This window comes from Salvelinus namaycush, chromosome 21 (assembly GCF_016432855.1).
Source record: "Salvelinus namaycush isolate Seneca chromosome 21, SaNama_1.0, whole genome shotgun sequence".
NCBI lineage: Eukaryota > Metazoa > Chordata > Actinopteri > Salmoniformes > Salmonidae > Salvelinus > Salvelinus namaycush.
The window spans coordinates 9,123,902-9,143,737 of NC_052327.1; the positions used below are offsets into that span (position 1 = coordinate 9,123,902).

At 40.9% G+C, this 19,836-nt stretch overlaps 1 protein-coding gene across 1 annotated transcript in view; it reads left to right on the top strand.

Annotated features, from left to right (window-relative positions):
- Positions 1 to 1,747: 1,747 nt before the first annotated feature.
- The window catches only part of ptpn9a (protein tyrosine phosphatase non-receptor type 9a), a 42,685-nt gene continuing 24,596 nt past the window's right edge, over positions 1,748 to 19,836 (top strand). Inside the window, exons 1-2 of the mRNA XM_039017136.1 lie at positions 1,748 to 2,241; positions 15,543 to 15,686. Of these exons, the coding sequence (XP_038873064.1) occupies positions 2,209 to 2,241; positions 15,543 to 15,686 (177 nt within the window). The 5' untranslated portion in view covers positions 1,748 to 2,208. The remainder of the gene's footprint in view (positions 2,242 to 15,542; positions 15,687 to 19,836) is intronic.

The window sequence follows — 19,836 nt, forward strand, 5'->3', positions numbered from 1 at the left end:
AGGCCTAAATGGTGGAGTACTGCACAGATTGTTGTCCTTCTGGAAGGTTCTCCCCTCTCCACAGAGGAACTCTAGAGTTCTGTCAGAGTGACCATCGGGTACTTCATCACCTCCCTGACCAAGGCCCTTTCCCCCCCCCCGATTGCGCAGTTTAGCCGGGCGGCTAGATCTAGGAAGAGTCTTGGTGGTTCCAAACTTCTTCCATTTAAGAATGATGGAGGTCACTGTGTTCTTGGGGACCTTCAATGCTGCAGAAATGTTTTGGTACCCTTCCCCAGTTCTGTGCCTCGCCACAATCCTGTCTCGGCGCTCTACGGACAATTCCTTCGACCTCACAACTTGGTTTTTGCTCTGACATGCACTGTCAACTGTGGGACCTTATATAGACAGGTGTGTCCCTTTCCAAATCATGCCCAATCACAGGTGGAATCCAATCAAGATGTAGAAATATCTGAAGGATAATCAATAGAAACAGGATGCACCTGAGCTCAATTTCGAGTCTCACAGCAAAGGCTCTGGAATACCTATGTAAATAAAGTATTTCTGTTTTTTCACCAAAAGAACAGTTTTCGCTTTGTCATTATGCGGTATTGTGTGTAGATTGCTGAGGAATTTTTTTATTTAATCAATTTTAGAATAAGGCTGTAACAAAATGTGGAAAAAGTCAAGGGATCTGAGTACTTTCCAAAGGCACTGTATAGGTTTATTACTAGGGTTGCACGAGATATCGGTAACAATATCGGAATCGGACGATATTAGCTCAAAATGCCAACATCGGCATCTGCCCGATGTCTAGTTTAACGCCGATGTGCAAAACCAATGTCAAAGATGACGTTCATACCTATATAACGTAGGTAGATGACGTAATGACGGCACAAAACATAGCGCTACACGTTCAAAGCATGCCCAACTACTAACCTAGCCCACAATTTCTGCTGTGTGGAAGAGTAAGACAATTTCAGCGAGACAACTCAATGGCGAAATCCATTAACACCAAGATAATGGAATTCATTGCCCTTGACAATCAACCGTTCTCTGTCGTGGATGATGTTGGCTTTCGCCGACTGGTCGAGCACCTCAAGCTCCGGTACACACTACCAAGTAGGCGCTATTTTTCAGACGTTGCCCTACTGGAGTTACACAGTATTGTTGAAACTATCATCTATGATACGTTTGAACATCTTGAAGAACTTAATGGCCATGTACTCTTATAATCTCCACCTCGCACAGCCAGAAGAGGACTGGACACCCCTCAGAGCCTGCTTCATCTGTTTCTTTTTAAGTTCCTGCCTTTTCTAGAGAATTTTTCTTGACACCATGCTTCTACATCTGCATTGCTTGCTGTTTGGGGTTTTAAGCTGGGTTTCTGGATAAGCACTTTGTGACATCTGCTGATGTAAAAAGGTTGTTATAAATACATTTGATTGTAAAATTCAATCAAATCAATCATCGGCAAAAACAATATTTATGTTCACTATAACCCCAATATTGTCAACATACCAGCCTGAACATAGTATTTTTCAATTAGTGGTCTGTATATAATGTTTTTAAAAACACGTGTATATATACACACACACACACACACATACATACATTTACATAAATTCCTTCTTAAATTTAGGTTATAAGCACCAATCTTTTGAAAGAGTTATCCACCTCGCAATGTTTTGAAATGCAGGCTTTTATTTTGAAGGTTTCTCATTACCATAGAAAAGTGACGTCATTAGTGCTGCTGGCAGAATAGTAGTCCAGGCGACGTACGTAGAGAATAAAAGATTGAACACCATGCCTTTTGACTTTATTCTTGATTCTTAGCAAAGGTGGGTGACTTTACTGGCTGGACAAATGGGTCAAATTCGATCAACTGCGATTCGTCCCAGAGAAACGCCAAACTGTTGAGGACTATTTTCTTCAGTACTCGAGATTTGACACAACAGCGATTTTCGCTCATGCATGAGTCTTTTGATGGAAGATTCCATATAATTTCTTATTCGACTCAAACAGGCCAGACAAACAAAAACAGTATAAGCTTTCCATTTCTATATGAGGAACATTTCAGTTTTGTGAAATGCCAGTAACCTAGGCAAAACCGGTTGAGGTACTGCCCGGTAAGAGGATAGAACTTTCGTCGTTTACCTTTACGAAAAGAAAAAAAGGCCACCAAGTTGAAGAATTAAGGTGTCAGAATCTCAAGAACGAGACTGAAGAATGGCAGCCAGTTTGTCAGCGGAGGAAGAACAGGTAATTTTGAAAATAATGCAAAATATTTGATAATCTATACCGCCGTAAGAAATCATGATATTGTTGTGTGTCAAGTAGTTGCATTCCAGGTAGCCTACCATAGCCAGAATCCGATTTACGTTCATATCTTCTCTCTAGTCTGAATGGTGTGGTACAGTATGCTAGCCCAATAATTTACTGTTAATGCGAGCCTACCGTTACTGTAGCAGGCCATTGGATTCCATGAAAATACGACGCCACGCATTGGCGTGAGTAACCGGAAGTGTTGTCGAATCCAACGGTTTGCTTTAGCATTAGCTAGCCTAGAATGCATTGCTGAAGACAATTGAAGTTTAATTAAAATCTAGCAGTATTTAATTGTTCTCAATGTATAATTAGGAGTACAGCGCCCTCTCCCATCCCTGGATTCCGGTACGTTTAACGAGCCATCTCCCGCCGACTCCGCGGTGTCCTGATCACGGCACCCTGCAGTTCAGACTTTAAAGGGAAAATGTAATTACAACGACCTTAATGTCTGATGCTTTAGGCTACCTACACCACTGCAAGTTATGCTCTTAAATGGTTAAATTGTTGCGACTCAGGCATCTCGATCACAAACATTGTATACATTTATGGCACAGGCCTTTACATTGTCGCATACATTACATTGTCGAAAATTCAAAATATTACAATGGATTGTTTATGATTTATTACAGCTAGTGAAAAACACAATTGAAACTTGATTTCCGCGAATGTAGACCGTCTATCAAATGCTATAGCATTAGAAACGAACAGTATAAGGGGCGGCAGGTAGCCTAGTGGTTAGAACATTGGTCCGGTAACCGTAATGTTGCTAGTTCGAATCCCTGAGCTGTCAAGGTAAAAATCTTCGTTCTGCCCTTGAACAAGGCAGTTAACCCACTGTTCGTAGGCTGTCATTGTAAATAAGAATTTGTTCTTAACTGACTTGCCTGGTTAAATTAAATAAGGGCAAGAATCTCAAAAGCAATATTTTGTCATTTTATATTTGCATTGATGCACTTAGCCCACACATCCCCCTTAACATGCCACACAACAACAATATGGCTAGTACAGGTCAATATATCCATGCCAAGCTGCTGCCTCTGTATTTTTTTTTAACCAGGCAGGGAACTGGTATTATATAATGATAGGCTATCTATTGCTAGAGTCCATATGATTAACATTTATCCACAGCATAAAAAGGAGCTGGTTGACCTGTTGTAGGTCTATTCATGCTATAAAGCCTGATGTCCCTTTTTCCAGCCTGTTGGTAATGATGCTCTTTACACTTTCCAGGCCCTAATCCCATTTCACATTCCCCGTGGCTCATCTGGCCGGCAGGCAGTAAGTCTTATCTGGGGACTTAATTTCCTCTGCGGGCCCAACCATGGTGGAGTGCTGAACGCCTGTAGGCTGGGTTATTAGAACCTCGGCCTGGTTGTGTCCGGTTGTAACAGAGGGCCTCTGGGGGACTGCTAGTATGGTGGAACTTCACTTATAGGCAGCTGTTAAAAACATTTCCACTGGAGTGATGCTGCTGTTGTGGGGATACTTTGTGTGTGTGTGTGTGTGTGTGTGTGTGTGTGTGTGTGTGTGTGTGGTGTGTGTGTGTGTGTGTGTGTGTTGGGGGAGGGGGCAGGCAGTCAGTCGGCTCCCAGGAAGCTTAACAGGAAGAAAGAGCGAGTGGGGGATAGAAAGAATGACGCACGAGACTTCCTGTTAGGATCGACTTGTGCCAAATGGGACTGAACGGAATAGGATGGCACTCTCCACATATGGCTAATGTCTCAGCAATAATCATGATCATGTTACATATGAATCACCTTTAACATTTCTAAACTTAACAGTTCATAGGTTTAGCAAGACTATAAGGCCTGGCTGGTTTCTTTTAGATTCTGGCCTGTATATCCTAGTAGTGATGCACAGTATACCAACATTTCTGTAGTTCTTCAAAACGTTTTCTCGTGGCATCTACTGATTTGAGAGGATCAAGTCTATCAGCATAGCCGATCCTTTTATAGTGCGAGTACACCGTTCATGCCTCCTCTTGCCTACCTGTGCTACTTACTCATTGCTAGCTGTAGCCTGCCATGAGGAACCACTGATCTCACTGGGAGTCTGTACTGCATCACCAGTTATGCTGCACAGAAGTTAACACACTTGAATAATGCAACATGGCATGTAGAAATGTTGAAACTGTTAATTACTGACTGTTCCCGAAACAATGTCTAGTACAGGCTAGAACACTGCATACAATGGGAAGAAGATACCGATAGCTTTCCTTGCTAGCTTACAGCTGAAGCCAACATCAATTCACTACTCTTGTACCTTGTTACTTACAGGCAATGTTCCCTCTAAGCTTTGCGTGTGCAGTAGCCCCGAGACTGACATGCTGAAATATCAGCCCACTGAGAGAAGCAACAGATTGTACTTCAATCAACTTTCTAGAACAGTGGTCACCAACCTGTTGCTCACGATCAACTGGTTGATCTCCAATGCATTCCTAGTCGATCGGCAAACATTTATGTAAAAAAATGAAACAAAGCTTTGAATAGTTTTTTTATTTTTTATTCTCTCGGGCTTTTGCAGAAGGCGCACCCGATTCAGCTGCCTTGCGCTCCAGGAACGCAAACTGTTGCCATTTTGAACCATTTCATGTGTCTGAAGGTACAAACCCTGCATTTCAGGTGGGCACAGAGAGCAAATCAAGTGCACTATAGGCCTACCACTGGCCAATCGGATGGCTCAGATGACCGTGTCTGCGGTAATGTAGCAGGCATAAAAGAAAGCTACAGCAAAGTTGATACTGTGAGATTTCTAAAACCATGACTAGAGACTGTCAACGAATACAGCAAAGAGATGTTTTTATGAGTGCGTTCAAGTTCTTACTCAGCGCTGTCAACACTGTGTTCAACACTTTTTTTTATAAGCCATAAAATATATGTTCTTCCTATTTCCAGTCAGCACTACAACAAGCATTGCAGCAGTAATGAGTAGGAAAGTGTAACTACAGTGCATTCGGAAAGTATTCAGACACCTTTTTCTACAACTTTTATATATCACATTTACATACGTTTTCAGACCCTGTACTCTGTGCTTTGTTGAAGCCCCTTTTGGCAGCGATCAGTCTCAAGTCTTCTTGGGTATGACGCTACAAGCTTGGCACGCCTGTATTTGGGGAGTTTCTCCCATTCCTCTCTGCAGACCCTCAAGCGCTCGGGTTGGATGGGGAGCGCCACTGCGACGCTATTTTCAGGTCTCTCCAGAGACATCCGATTGGGCTCTGGCTGGGTCACTCAAGGACATTGAGACTTTTCCCGAAACCACTCCTGCGTCGTCTTGGCTGTGTGCTTAGGGTCGTTATCCATTTAGAAAGCCGATGTGAGCAAGACCTTTTAAACAGGTGAACATTCACCAGGCTGTGGGGCTAGACTGATTACCAGGACGTGTACTCAAAGCATGGAAGGACCAACTGGCAAGTGTCTTCACTAGAGGTCGACCGATAGCAATTATTGGAGGACCCAAAAAATCCGATACCGATTAATCGGCCGTATTTAAAAATATATATATAAATGACAATTACAACAATACTGAATGAACACTTATTTTAACTTAATATAATACATTAATAAAATCAATTTAGTCTCAAATAAATAATGAAAAATGTTCGATTTGGTTTAAATAATGCAAAAACAAAGTGTTGAAGAAAGTAAAAGTGCAATATGTGCCATGTAAAAAAGCCAACGTTTAAGTTCCTTGCTCAGAACATGAGAACATATGAAAGCTGGTGGTTCCTTTTAACATGAGTCTTCAATATTCCCAGGTAAGAAGTTTTAGGTTGTAGTTATTATAGGACTATTTCTCTCTATACCATTTGTATTTCATATACCTTTGACTATTGGATGTTCTAATGGGTACTTTAGTATTGCCAGCCTAATCTCGGGAGTTGATAGGCTTGAAGCACAGCGAAGAGCTGCTGGCAAATGCAGGAAAGTGCTCTTTGAATGAATGCTTACGAGCCTGCTGCTGCCTACCACCGCTCAGTCAGACTGCTCTATCAAATCATAGACTTAATTATAATATAACACACCGAAATACGAGCCTTAGGTCATTAATATGGTCAAATCCGGAAACTATCATTTCGAAAACAAAACGTTTATTCTTTCAGTGAAATACGGAACCATTCCTTTATCTAAACGGGTGGCATCCCTAAGCAGACAATATTAACTAAATATGCAGGTTTAAAAATATATACTCGTGTATTGATTTTAAGAAAGGCATTGATGTTTATGGTTATGTACACATTGGTGCGACAACAGTGCTTTTTTTCACGAATGCGCTTGTTAATAAATCACCAATTTGGCAAAGAAGGCTGTGATTCGATGATAAATTAACAGACACCGCATTTATTATATGCAGCGCAGGACAAGCTATATAAACTAGTAATATCATCAACCATCTGTAGTTAACTAGTGATTGTTAAGATTGATTGTTTTTTATAAGATAAGTTTAATGCTAGCTAGCACCTTACCTTGGCATAACAGGTAGTCAGCCTCTCTCCGCGTGGAGTGCAATGTAATCGGCCATAATCGGTGCCCAAAAATGCCGATTTACCGATTTTTGTTATGAAAACTTGAAATCGGCCATGTCGATTTAATCGGTCGACCTCTAGTCTTCACTGACATTTTCATCCTCTCCCTGACCGAGTCTAATACCTACATGTTTCAAGCAGACCACCATAGTCCCTGTGCCCAAGAAAGGGAATGGCTACTGCCCCGTAGCACTCACGTCGGTAGCCATGAAGTGCTTTGAAAGACTGGTCATGGCTCACATCAACACCATCATCCCGGAGACCCTAGATCCACCCTAATTCACATACTTCCCAACAGATACACAGATGATGCAATCTTAATTGAACTCCACACTGCCCTTTCCTACCTGGACAAAAGGAATGCCTATGTGAGAACAAAATTGACAGACATTTGCATCCCTAATACACACCCCTTGATGTTTTCCACTAAGTTTTTATTGAATCCATTTTAAATGTAAATAATTTTTTTACTTAGTATTTTTTGTTGCTGGCCTACAGACTACCCCTAAATGTGAAAGTTAAATATTTAAAAATGAAAAGCTGAAATGTCTTGACTTAAGTATTCAACCCCTTTTGTTATGGCAAGCCTCCATAAGTTAAGGTGTAAAAATGTGCTTGAGTGAGTTCATAAGTTGCATGGAATCACTGTTTTCAATAATAGTGTTTAACATGATTTTTGAATGACTACCTCATCTCTGTACCCCAAACATACAATTATCTGTAAGGCAACTCGGTCAAGCAGTACATTTCAAACACTGATTCAACCACCAAGACCAGGGACGTTTTCCAATGCCTCGCAAAGGTCACCTTTTTAGTAGATGGGTAAAAGAAAACGGACATTGAATGTCCCTTTGAGCATGGTGACGTTATTAATTAATTGAAACAGTTAGAGTTTAATGCTTGTGATAGGAGAAAACAACTGAGGATGGATCAACATTGTAGTTACTCCAAAATACGTGCCTAAATGACAGAATACAAATATTCCAAAACATGCATCTTGTTTGCAATAAGGTACTAAAGTAAAAATGCAAAAAATGTAGCAAGGAAATGTAACTTTGTCCTGAATACAAAGCGTTATGTTTGTGGCAAATCCAATTCAACACTGTACTGAGTACCACAATCCATATTTTTAATCATAGTGGTGGCTGCATCATGTTATGGGAATGCTTGTAATCTCTAAGGACTGGGGAGTTTCAGGATAAAAATGGGATGGCGCTAAGCACAGGAAAAATCCTAGAGAAACTTGTTTGTCTACTTTGCAACACACTGGGAGACAAATTCACCTTTTAAGTAGGGAAATTACTTAAAACACTAGGCCAACTCTACACTGGAGTTGATTACCAAGAAGACAGTTAAATATACTTAAATCTAGCACAAGACCTGAAAAATGGTTGTCTAGCAATGATCAACAACCAATTTGACAGAGCTTGAATAATGGAAAAATGTGGAGCAATCCAGGTGTGGAAAGCTCTGAAAGACTCACAGCTGTAATCGCTGCCAAAGGTGGTTCTACCACACTACCAGGTCACTGACCTCCTCCCTATAGGCTGACTCATTTGTCGGTGATCAGGCCTACCACCGTCGTGTCATCCGCAAACTTAATGATTGTGGTGTGGTGTAGTGCCAATCACCATATAAGTTCAAAGAAAGCCTGGAAGGAGGAGAGATGACTAGAAAAGATTCATTTGGTCGTTTTATGTGTGGATTAATTAACGGAGTAGAGGACCTTGTGCATTTCAGGTAAAATAACAACTCAATGTTTATATCCCAGGACAAATTAGCTAGCAACAGCAAGCTAGCTAAATAGGACAAATTAGCTAGCAAGTGCAAGCAAACTAGCTAAATTGCCATACATGTTTAATGCTTTTCGACCTGTCCCCAAATTAATGTCATTGGTTCAGAGTTTTTGATATTTGAACCTGAGTGTCGTGATCGCGTTTGGTATGGGGGGACAAAATAAATGTATGCACGGTGGCGCACGCGCACAGCCGGTTTGGGTTCTGTGTTAGTCCTGTTTTGACACTTTGCCTGTTTGATTGCTCATCGGAGGTCGTAACGGTATTTTTCTAAGTGTCCCGCTCCTTGAAGGTGTAAGCTCAGTGCGTATGTTGCTTATAATCCATGGCTTCTGGTTGGGATGTACAGTCACTGTGGGGACGTCGTCGATGCACTTATTCATGAAGCTGGTGACACCTCAATGTTATCAGATGAATCCCGGAGCATATTCCAGTCCTGTAGCTTAGCATCCTCTTCATCGGACCACTTCCATATTGAGCATGTGACTGGTACTTCTTGTAAGCCGGATTCAAGAGGATATAGTTACCGTCAGATTTGCCGAAGGGGGGGCAAGGGACAGCCTTTCATGTATTTCGTGTGGAGTAAAGGTGATCTAACGTTTGTTTCCTCTAGTTGCACAGGTGACATGCTGGTAACAGATTTTAGTTTCTCTGTGTTAAAATCACCGGCCACGAGAAGCGCTGCATCTGGATCTACATTTTGTTTGCTTACGGCCCTATACAGCTCGTTGAGTGCGGTCTTAGTGCCAGCATCGGTTTGTGGTGGTAAATGGAGAACTATGAAAAACTCTAACTCTCTTTGTAAATAATAGGTATTCTAACTCGGGTGAGCAAAAACTCAACTTCCTTAACATCAGAGGTTGCGCACCAGCTGTTAACAGAGATTCCGGAACTTCTACAAACATGGAGCATTGGTACATTGTGGGAGGCAACCCATCTGTCTAGAGACTAATCGGACGATGTTGGCCTTTTACGGATAGCGGACGATAATTCCACCCAATAACGATATTCAATAAATTGGATCAAAAAAGTATACCTCCTGCTTATCTGAACACATGCGGCCATTCTCATGCTGTGTCATTATTGTCACAATGTAAGGAATCAACATTTTGAAGCATATTTGTTTGGACAACTGCTCTTTTGGATGGCAATTGTCCTGCTGTAAAACAGTAGATCTGAAGATGTACCACTATCACACGGTTTTGTTCCCCCGCCCCCCCAAAAAATCGGAACCTGTATCGGACCTCAAAAACGTATCGGTCAGGCTCTAATATGAACTCGTTCACTGGTGGTTCGTATAGCTTTCAGACTTGTGAAATGGCCAGTTTCTCATGTCTACTCACTTGATATTGATCTCCTCTGGCCCTTGTTACAGCATATAGCCAGTCACCCCTCTCCATGTGAACCAAGGAACTCACTGATGAATATGATCCTAACTACTACTGTCAGGTACAGTCAAGTTTCTGAGCTTTCATTTGTCTGCTATCTTAGCCTTTTAAGGAGACGCAACAGACTCTGGGCAGAGTGTATGGGAAGGCTGTGACCTGTTCCTAGAGCAAGCAGTCGTTTTTGCTTTTCTGCAGATGGAGCGAGATCGGTAAGAAAATGACTCTGTGAGGATGGACACTTTTTGCTTTTATTGCAACATGTGTAACCCAGCAGAACCACCATTTGAGGAACAACATACTGGATCCTCTACAATATGTACATATTTCCGTGTATCCTCTTGATTCACAGAATTTGCCTGCGCCAAAACATTTTTCTTCGAAGTAGAACATTTTGGGTTGGTGACACAGGGTCCATAGAATACTTTTTAGGAATCCATTCATGCACTTAGTTCACCTGAAATTAGAAAAGGTACCCATCTTGACGTAACAGGTCAGTAATGGGTCCAACTCTTGGTGCATGTTCAAGTGTGAACTGTGAAGATTAAAAGTTTTGGTGAACCAGAAAGTTATTCCAGAGGTAGGTTACTTTTTAATAGTTTATCCATGCGCAAACACCTGTTTTTAGTCCCTCAATAACATTGTAATTTAATGGGCCTGTGTGAGTCTGAGAGCATATTCAGTGTCCTTGAGTATCACAATTTGTAGTGGTCCTTTATTGAATCCTGGTTGTTGGGCTCTTTTGGATCATAAATAATAGCATTTCTTCATCTTCTCTGGGAGTCCAGGGTTCCTGGTTGTATTTTAAGTAGAGCCAGACTGATATCAGTTGACTGGTATTATTGGCTGATATTGGCCCAATTGTTGTCTTTTACCCGAATATTTTTTTTTTAAATATAGTATCAGTTTTTATACAATTGATATTTATATAGGAAGATCAAAAAAAGATAATGCTAATTAGAGCACTTTAAAATGTACTGATAATCTGATTAGATATTGAGGCCCACCTCCTTTAAACACCACCTGCAACCAGAGGAAATGCTTTTTGCGTGAGATTTCTAAAAGAGCCGGGCCAATATCGTGACGTTCTTGGATTTACCCGTTAAAAGAATCGACTGATACACAGAAACAGAGATGAGAATGAAAGAACTACATGGTGACAACACAATACAGCAACACGGTGCAATTTATTTTTTCAACAATTACAAGTTGGCTTTCTCCTCAGCATTTAGCTGTTTTAATAGTGCAGGAGGCCCTGACACTCACCCGTTTGTCTTTGAAAGCCTGGCCTTTGCAAGAGGAGGACTGTGGCATCCTGTCCTTTTTAGCTCTGCTCATCAGTAGCTTTTTGTATTCTTGAAGAGCCTGACTTGACTACCCCTTCTCGCTGGCTGGAGAAGTGGAACTCTTGCTTTGAGCTTTCATTTCCCCCCTCGGGCTTCTGTGACAGCTTGCTGGTGCTGCCTGGCTGGGCTCGTCAAAGAGAATGTCCGGAAGCCTTTAGGGAGGACATGGACCTAGAGAGCGTGCACGCTTAGATTGGTCTCTTTACTAGTTGAAACATGATATAATGGGGGTCTCTAGTGCCTTTTCACACTACTGTAGGTTTCACTACTGATTTTGTTTATTTGTATCTTCATTAGATTTTGCAGCTACTCTTCCTTGGGTCCTCAAAAAACACAAAACATTGCAAGTAACAAAACATTGATAGTCCCACAAATGTAAAGTACAACAATATACAAACAATACATCATAAAAAATACAGAACAGAACAAATATATAGTGTTATGAAACCCTTTTTGTCCAAATGTGTTTCATTTGAATATTTTATTGAATGGATAATGGGGAAGCTTAAAGCTTTGAATTAGCTCCTGGTGTTTAGAGGGAAAGATGGCATGATATGAGGGACAGGAAGTTAATAGTCCACCTTGATCATTGCCCCGTCAGCTCCAATAGCACCTAGCTAATGTTATTTTTCATAGCATTCTTCTATAAAACATTATCTATGCACATCACTTTTTACTCTTTGAAAAACATTGTTGATTCAAATCTCTACTCAACCTTGTATTTCATAAAGAACGCTTAGATAACTGAGCAGAGTGCTGAAATGGAATTGTGTTCATAGTTATGTAATTGATAAATCAACAAGGGGGGGAGGGGGGACAGTCCCAGGCAGCGTTCATGTATCTAAAGTATCTGCATCTGCTGTATCTAAAGTACATTTTGCTTAACTATCTTAGTGGCCAAGGTGTCTGTGTTTGGTGTGTGCACATGGGTGTGTGTGATCTACATCCACAGGGCTCTACAGTGCAACCATTTTACTTGCATATAGCCTAAATGTTTTGCTGTGCGACCTAGAATTTTGCGCCTCGACAAATTTGAAGGATTCCAGCTTTATTACCTCAAATATTTTTTATTGTGCTCCCAAATTTCTTTGTGCGGTTACATTTTTAATTTAGGCGCACACATTCTCCTTGTTTATTTTTTTTTTTTTTAAGTTGGCGTAGAGCCCTGATCCATTTGTTTAAAACTGTCATTCCTTCAATAGCGAGGGCACATATTTTCTTGAAATTGATACTGATGTTGCAGTCTTGGATCTTAAGCCTCATTTAACTGTAGCTATTAAACATGGGAGGACTGACTGGAAGTCGGTGTTTTCTGCACAGAAGGCCAGTGTATTTGGTAAGGGAAGAGCCCCATGAAATGGACGAAAATGAATGGCAACTTATTGGCATTGGGCGAACCATATACACAATCGCAAATATCACTCAAATGGACGGCAGTTAATCAAAACCATATTGCAAGCGGAACATGGCGAATGCCAAGTGTCATACACCAAAAATCCCAAAGATGGCGAGTGCGCTCCACTGTAGATTTACATATGGCAAATGGTCACAAAGTCAGGTCCCAAGGGTGAAATTTTGAGAAAAATAAAATTTAAAACCTCCCAAGTCCAGTTTTTATTTTTTTTATTTTTATGATTTCTTATTTTTTTTCAATTATACATAACCGTATGGACATTTTGTCTTATTTTACAGAGTTGGTCCATAAGGCCTATGTTTTGTCCATTTGCAATATATGATCATAGGAAGTCAGCTTCCCGAACCCAAAAGTCAGTAAACCATGTCCAAATGGCATATACTGACCAAATGAGATTGGCTTAACACACACATGTCTATTTTGTCATGTTTGATCATAGGAAGTAAGAATTTCTCATTGATGTTGATTCAGCATGTCCATTTTGTAATGAAGTCCTTATGGATATACATTGGCAATGGACACTGTCAACTTGCAGAAGAGCATGTTCACACTGACGATATAGCATATGTGTGATGGACACTGTCCAATCGCTCGTTTGTGTTGATTTCAGCCTGTCCATTTGGTGATGAAAAATCCCTCATTAAATACATTGGAAATGGACAAATGTAATCTGTCCATTTTGCAATGTTACAATGGGCATTTACCATCATTGGACATGCTATAATATACTGCATTGGGTTCCCAGGTGCTTGTGGTTGAAAACATCCAAAATGACCAGGGGCACCCCCTGTTGGTTCAACCTGGGTGGGAGGTGCTCCCTACCTGGCCATGGACCCCTAGCACCCCCCTGAAACCATATTAAAAATACGCTCCTGGTAACCCGTTCAATTACCAGGTGCACGGCTGTCCATTTGCAATGTCTTACAATGGACATTTACCAACACGAATTGGACATGCGCTAATATACTGTAGAAATGCTCAATTGACTGACTCGTTGAACACGGGATGGCCGAGCAGTGATAGTGGTTCCTTTCCATCGCTCGTTGGTTTTGATTTCAGCCTGTCCATTTGGTGATGGTAAATCCCTCATTAAATACATTGGAAATGTACACTGTCCATTTACAATATAAAATGTACAATGCCAATATATTATACTGTCATCAAGTCAGTCAATAAGATATCATACTGACACCAAACTTATACATACTGACACCAAACTCACTTTGTCCAACTCTTTTAATAGCAAGGATTCACATATTTCAGAGCTGGCACACAATTTATAGTGCCTTCTGTTGAAACCATAAACCTTCAAAAACATGGTTACATTCGAGCTGCGGGTCCTGTTCTGACATTGTGTAGACCTAGCTGAGGCGACCATGAGTTTTGGCTCGATTGGTCATTCGGAGACTGAGCAACGACCTTAATTAGTGATGAAAATGCACTTTTTCCGGGTGTGGTAACGGGGTCCCTGAAAGAGCTATCGGACAGACTTTAGGGTCCGTCTCTGGGCCGAGGTGGTTTCAATGCACCTAGTCTTGTGATTCTGGGATTTTTCTAAGTGTTGTTATTTTCGCAACGTTCAAAATTAATTGATGTTATTGCAAATGGACGAGGGTGTTTCTCGGCCTGAGAATCTTTTTAGAGCCACATAACTCACCGTGCACTACCGACTGAAGCCCCAGAACAGGTTTATAAAGTTTCAGATCTCTAGGTCTGACGGTTCTTTTGATAGTTCGAACACAGGTAACTATTGCAGGCTCTGTGTATGTAAACCCCACACTGTGTCACTCCACATTGACTGTGTGTACGGAAAATCACGTAGCGCTTCAAAACCCGACTTAACGGATTCGCCTTAACACGCCGCAACTGGAGCAAACTTTTTTGAAGATAAACACATTTGTTTAACCATCACCAAACGGACATTGTATGATTTCTCGTAAATTCCGATAGATAAATGGATGTTTCTATTTTTCCTTACATCGTAGGTTTATGTACTTAGACTTGAAGCGGTCAAATTAGTGCTGTATTACCGTTTTCAACCTTTAATCCCAGAAAATGGGCATTCGTTCAAAGAGCATTGAGGCCTCGACGCCATCTTGTTTCTGGGCTAAAAGTACATTTGGCCAAACCTGTGTTCACCGAGTTTCATCTTCGAAGTCTTTTCCATTTACGAGAAATGGCCATGTCCGTTTGATGTTTTGACCATTTGCAATAAGCAGCTAGTTGCCATCTGGTGGAATTTTCCTGTACAGCAGAAAAATGTCAAACAATTTAAACATCGCGGAAATAAAGTCTCTCTGACATTTATTCCACCTTATGGAATCCAGTTTGGATTAATAGACCACTGTTGGAAGCACAGAAATGTGGAAGCAAAAAGTGCTACTGTACCTATAATATTTTTATATACATTTTTTTGATGGTATCATTTTTTTTCACAGCCAAGTTAAGTCCCCACCCCCACCAAACACCCCTTCCTCCTCATTAAGGTGCCACCATAGGTTTACTTAGGAAGGGCTCATGGTAATTGCTGTAACGGAATAAATGGAATGGTTTCCATGTTTGATACCATTACCTTTACTTCATTTCAGACATTATTATGAGCTGTCCTACCCTCTGTAGCCTCCTGTGAGATAGCATTTCATGTCATACATGCACCACTTCCTCATAGGATGTATAATGTTAAACCTGAGTTTCACTTATTCTAGTCTTTCATTTCTCCCTGGAGTGAGTACATTGTGTGTGACCACATCTCTCTCTGTGTATTTTTAGGCTACCAAGGAGTTTCTGGAGGAAATCAACAAGTGGACCACTCAGCATGGAGTGTCCCCCCTGTCCTGGGAAGTGGCCGTCAAGTTCCTCATGGCGCGCAAGTTCGACGTGCTCAGGGCCATCGAGCTCTTCCACAGCTACAGGGTGTGTGTGTGGGGGGGGCGGGGCATGCCAGTGGTTGCTGGTAACTTGTGAAGTTGGGTGGAAGATTTTAGGCAAATTTATTTTGAACTAAACTTTTTAGGAGGATTAATTGGTTTTATTTTTCCTACATTTGAGGGGGAACATCCTCTTCCTCCCGGGAAGAGCCTTCTCTGGTCACATGCAGGTGTATGTTTCCGGTCGTGTGTACATGCCGGCGTGCACACGTTTGGCTTATATGATTGATGGTCATGACAGTGTCATAACGTGTATTTTCTACAAGTTATTTAAAATTAGATTTTTTTTTTTTAAATGATTAAAGAATTTAAGAAACAAACTTTCAAACGGAAGGAAACTTCTTGGCAGGGAAAAAAATACATTTCAATAAATGTCAGTTTTGGCACTTATGTAGGTGTCATAACCAGACATAAAATAATTCAATATGTTACAGCGGGTGTAAATATAGTGTCATGAAAAAGTGATGTCGAGTGTTGCAATATGCACTTACCTAGCAAATAAAATAAGTTGTGTAGAATACTTCAGCGGTCTAACCAGAACTAGAATGTCATTCTATTTGTCCAAATATATGGATTTGGCTGTCTAAGCACACACTGACATGCACGGCTCTCTGGGGAGATTGTCTTCAAGTCTCCGGTGAGTGACGAAGTCCTTTCCATCTATGTAATGTATTACAGGTTATGGACAGGTGGATGACATGAGTTTGCCTCAACCCATGTGTCCAGCAGGTAGAGTTCAAGACCTACAGGCAGATGTGAGATGTAGGCTACTGAGGAAGCTTTGCATCGGTCAGTAGCCTACAGAGTAATTTGAGAAGAGTGCAGTTGTTGAACCTATGTACATATTCTAAATAAAGTGTAACAGTTCCATGTAGAATAAACCATACTTTCCATAATACTGTAGAAGCAGTGTTCTCCTAATTCTTTATTTAACCTTTATTTAACTAGGCAAGTCAGTTAAGAACAAATTCTTATTTACAATGACGGCCTAGGAACAGTGGGTTAACTGCCTTGTTCAGGGGCAGAACTACATATTTTACCTTGTCAGCTCGATTCGATCTAGCAACTTTTCGGTTACTGAACCAACGCTCTAACCACGAGGCTACCTGCCGCCCCAGTAATATAACAATGTGCAAATAATAAAATTCCCTGACATGTTTGAAGAGCACACAGCGCCCAAGGTAATGGGTTCATGGTTTTGTGCCTCGGATTGGACACAGTCTACTGTGCGCAAACGTGTAGGATAGACTATTGCGCAACGACCAACGCTTTTTCTATTAATTATAACAACTTACATAGCGTAATGGGTTTATTCACAATATGATCTGCTAATGAATAAAATAAAATATCCATGTTAGACCTGCAATTTTAAACAATACAAGGGGCTTGAAGTAACCTACTTGAATTTGGAGTAGGCCGTCTACCTTGACAATCAGACATTTCCTCAATGTGGTGTTTGAAAAGTCCTGGTAATTGTTGGAGCCAATTTATAAGTTGTCCTGCTCTCTTACAACTATCTCAGATTTTTATTTTTTTCTGTTTTTGAGCGATGTCTCCACTCGTTTGTTTCCTGCCACTTCAGTTGAAGGGTGTTGTGGTAAATGTTGGCTTCAACTTGGGTTTCTAAACAAAGTCTTCCATTTAAAAAAGGAACCTGGTTTTCGTCACATTCTCTTTATAAAAACAGCGATGGTGTGACACATATTATGAGATTAATGCTACTGCTATTCTTGGCTTTGTGTGCCTGCGTCAGCCACATACGCTACAGAAAAATCTCCTTGCATCCCATCTATTTTAGTCAGGCAATGTCCACATTATTCTCACATGCAGTACTTTAGAATGTAATCATCATTTGAATATAAATGCACTATTCTTAGTGGTAATGGCCTACTTTTCTTTTTTACGCTACATGCTTTTTTGGGGAGGGGGGCTTCTGCTGTATATTAGGCCCTATATGTACCATTTTCTTTTTATTATACAATTGTATAACACTGAAGTCCTTTAAGTGCTTGAGAAAGTCCTTGAATTTGACTTTCCAATGTCTGTATGAACCCTGCTTAAAGGATGTATAGTCCGAGGCCTATGTTGTATAGGTGGAGTTATGGGCTAATTTGCATATACAGTGCACTCGGAAAGTATGCTTACCGATATTTCGTGCATCCCTAGTAGTAAACCTATACAGTGCCTTCGGAAAGTACTCAGATCCCTTGACCTTTTTCAACATTTTGTTAGAGCCTTATTCTAAAATTGATTTAAATAAAAATCCCCAGCAATCTACACACAATACCCCATAATGGCAAAGTGAAAACAGGTTTAAAAATAATAATATAAGTATTCAGAGTCTTTGCTAAATTTGAGCTCTGTTGCATCCTATTTTTATTGATTATCCTTGAGATATTTCTACAACTTGATTTGGATTCCACCTGTGGTAAATTCAATTGATTGGACATGATTTTGGAAAGGCATACACCTGTCTGAGGTTCCACAGTTGACAGTGCATGTCGGAGCAAAAACCAAGCCACGAGTCGAAGGAATTGTCCGTGGAGCGCATAGACAGGATTGTGTCGAGGCACAGATCTGGAGAAGAGTACCATTAAAATGTCTGCAGCATTGAAGGTCCCCAAGAACAGTGGCCTCCATTCTTAAATGGAAGAAGTTTGGAACCACCAAGACTCTTCCTAGAGCTGGCCGCCCAGCCAAACTAAGCAATCGGGGTAGAAGGGCTTTGGTTAGGGAGGACTAGGAAACTAGTCAGGATTGGGGGAAAGATGAACGGAGCAAAGTACAGAGATCCTTGACGGAAACCTGCTCCAAAATGTTACCTTCCAACAGGACAACGGCCCTAAGCACACAGCCAAGACACCACAGGAGTGGCTAAAGGACAAGTCTCTGAATGTCCTTGCTTGGCCCCACCAGAGCCCGGACTTGAACTGATCTAAAGTCTCTGGGGAGACATGAAAATAGCTGTGCAGAGACGCTCCCCATCCAACCTGACAGAGCTTGAATGAGAGAACCTCCCCAAATACAGGTGTGCCAAACTTGTAGCGTCATACCCAAGAAGGCTCGAGGATGTAATCGCTACCAAAGGTGCTTCAACAAAGTACTGAGTAAAGGGTCTGAATACTTATCTAAATGGGATATTTTTTTTTTGCAAAGCTTTCTAAAAACCAGTTTTTGCTTTGTCATTATGGGGTATTGTGTGTAGAGGGGGAGACGGGACAACTTAATTCATGGGTATGCTTGTCATCGGCTAGGACTAGGGAGTTTCTAGGATTTAAAAACTAAATAGAGCTAAGCACAGCCAAAATCCTAGAGGAAAACCTGGTTCAGTCTGCTTTCCAACAGACCCTAGGAGACAGATTCACCTTTAAGCAGGACAATGGCCTAAAACACAAGGCCAAATATACACTCGAGTTGCTTACCAAGACGACATTGAATGTTCATGAGTGGCCTAGTTACAGTTTTGACTTAAATTGGCTTGAAAATCTATGGCGAGACTTGACAATGGCTGTCTCGCAATGGTCAACAACCAACTTGACAGAGCTTGAAGAATTTTCTTTCAAGAATAATGTGCAAATATTTTACAATCCCACCACTGCCAAAGGTGACTCTAACATGTATTGACTTTTTGTTTTCTTTCCCCCCCTCTAACATTGAGGGGGGGAAAGAAAACAAAAAGTCAATACATGTTAGAGTCACCTTTGGCAGTGGTGGGATTGTAAAATATTTGCACATTATTCTTGAAAGAAAATTCTTCAAGCTCTGTCAAGTTGGTTGTTGACCATTGCGAGACAGCCATTGTCAAGTCTCGCCATAGATTTTCAAGCCAATTTAAGTCAAAACTGTAACTAGGCCACTCATGAACATTCAATGTCGTCTTGGTAAGCAACTCGAGTGTATATTTGGCCTTGTGTTTTAGGAAAAAATAAACACTTTGACAGAGTATTTTTGTGTAGATTGTTGATTAAAAAAAATTACAATTTAAATCAACTTTAATCCTACTTTGTAACACAACTAAATGTGGAAAAAGTCAAGGGATGTGAATACTCTCTGTAGGCAGTGTATCTACTTAGCTAATGTACCAACACCAGTGGGTTGACAGGCAGCAGAAGTGTCCGTGTCGCATGTAATCCATT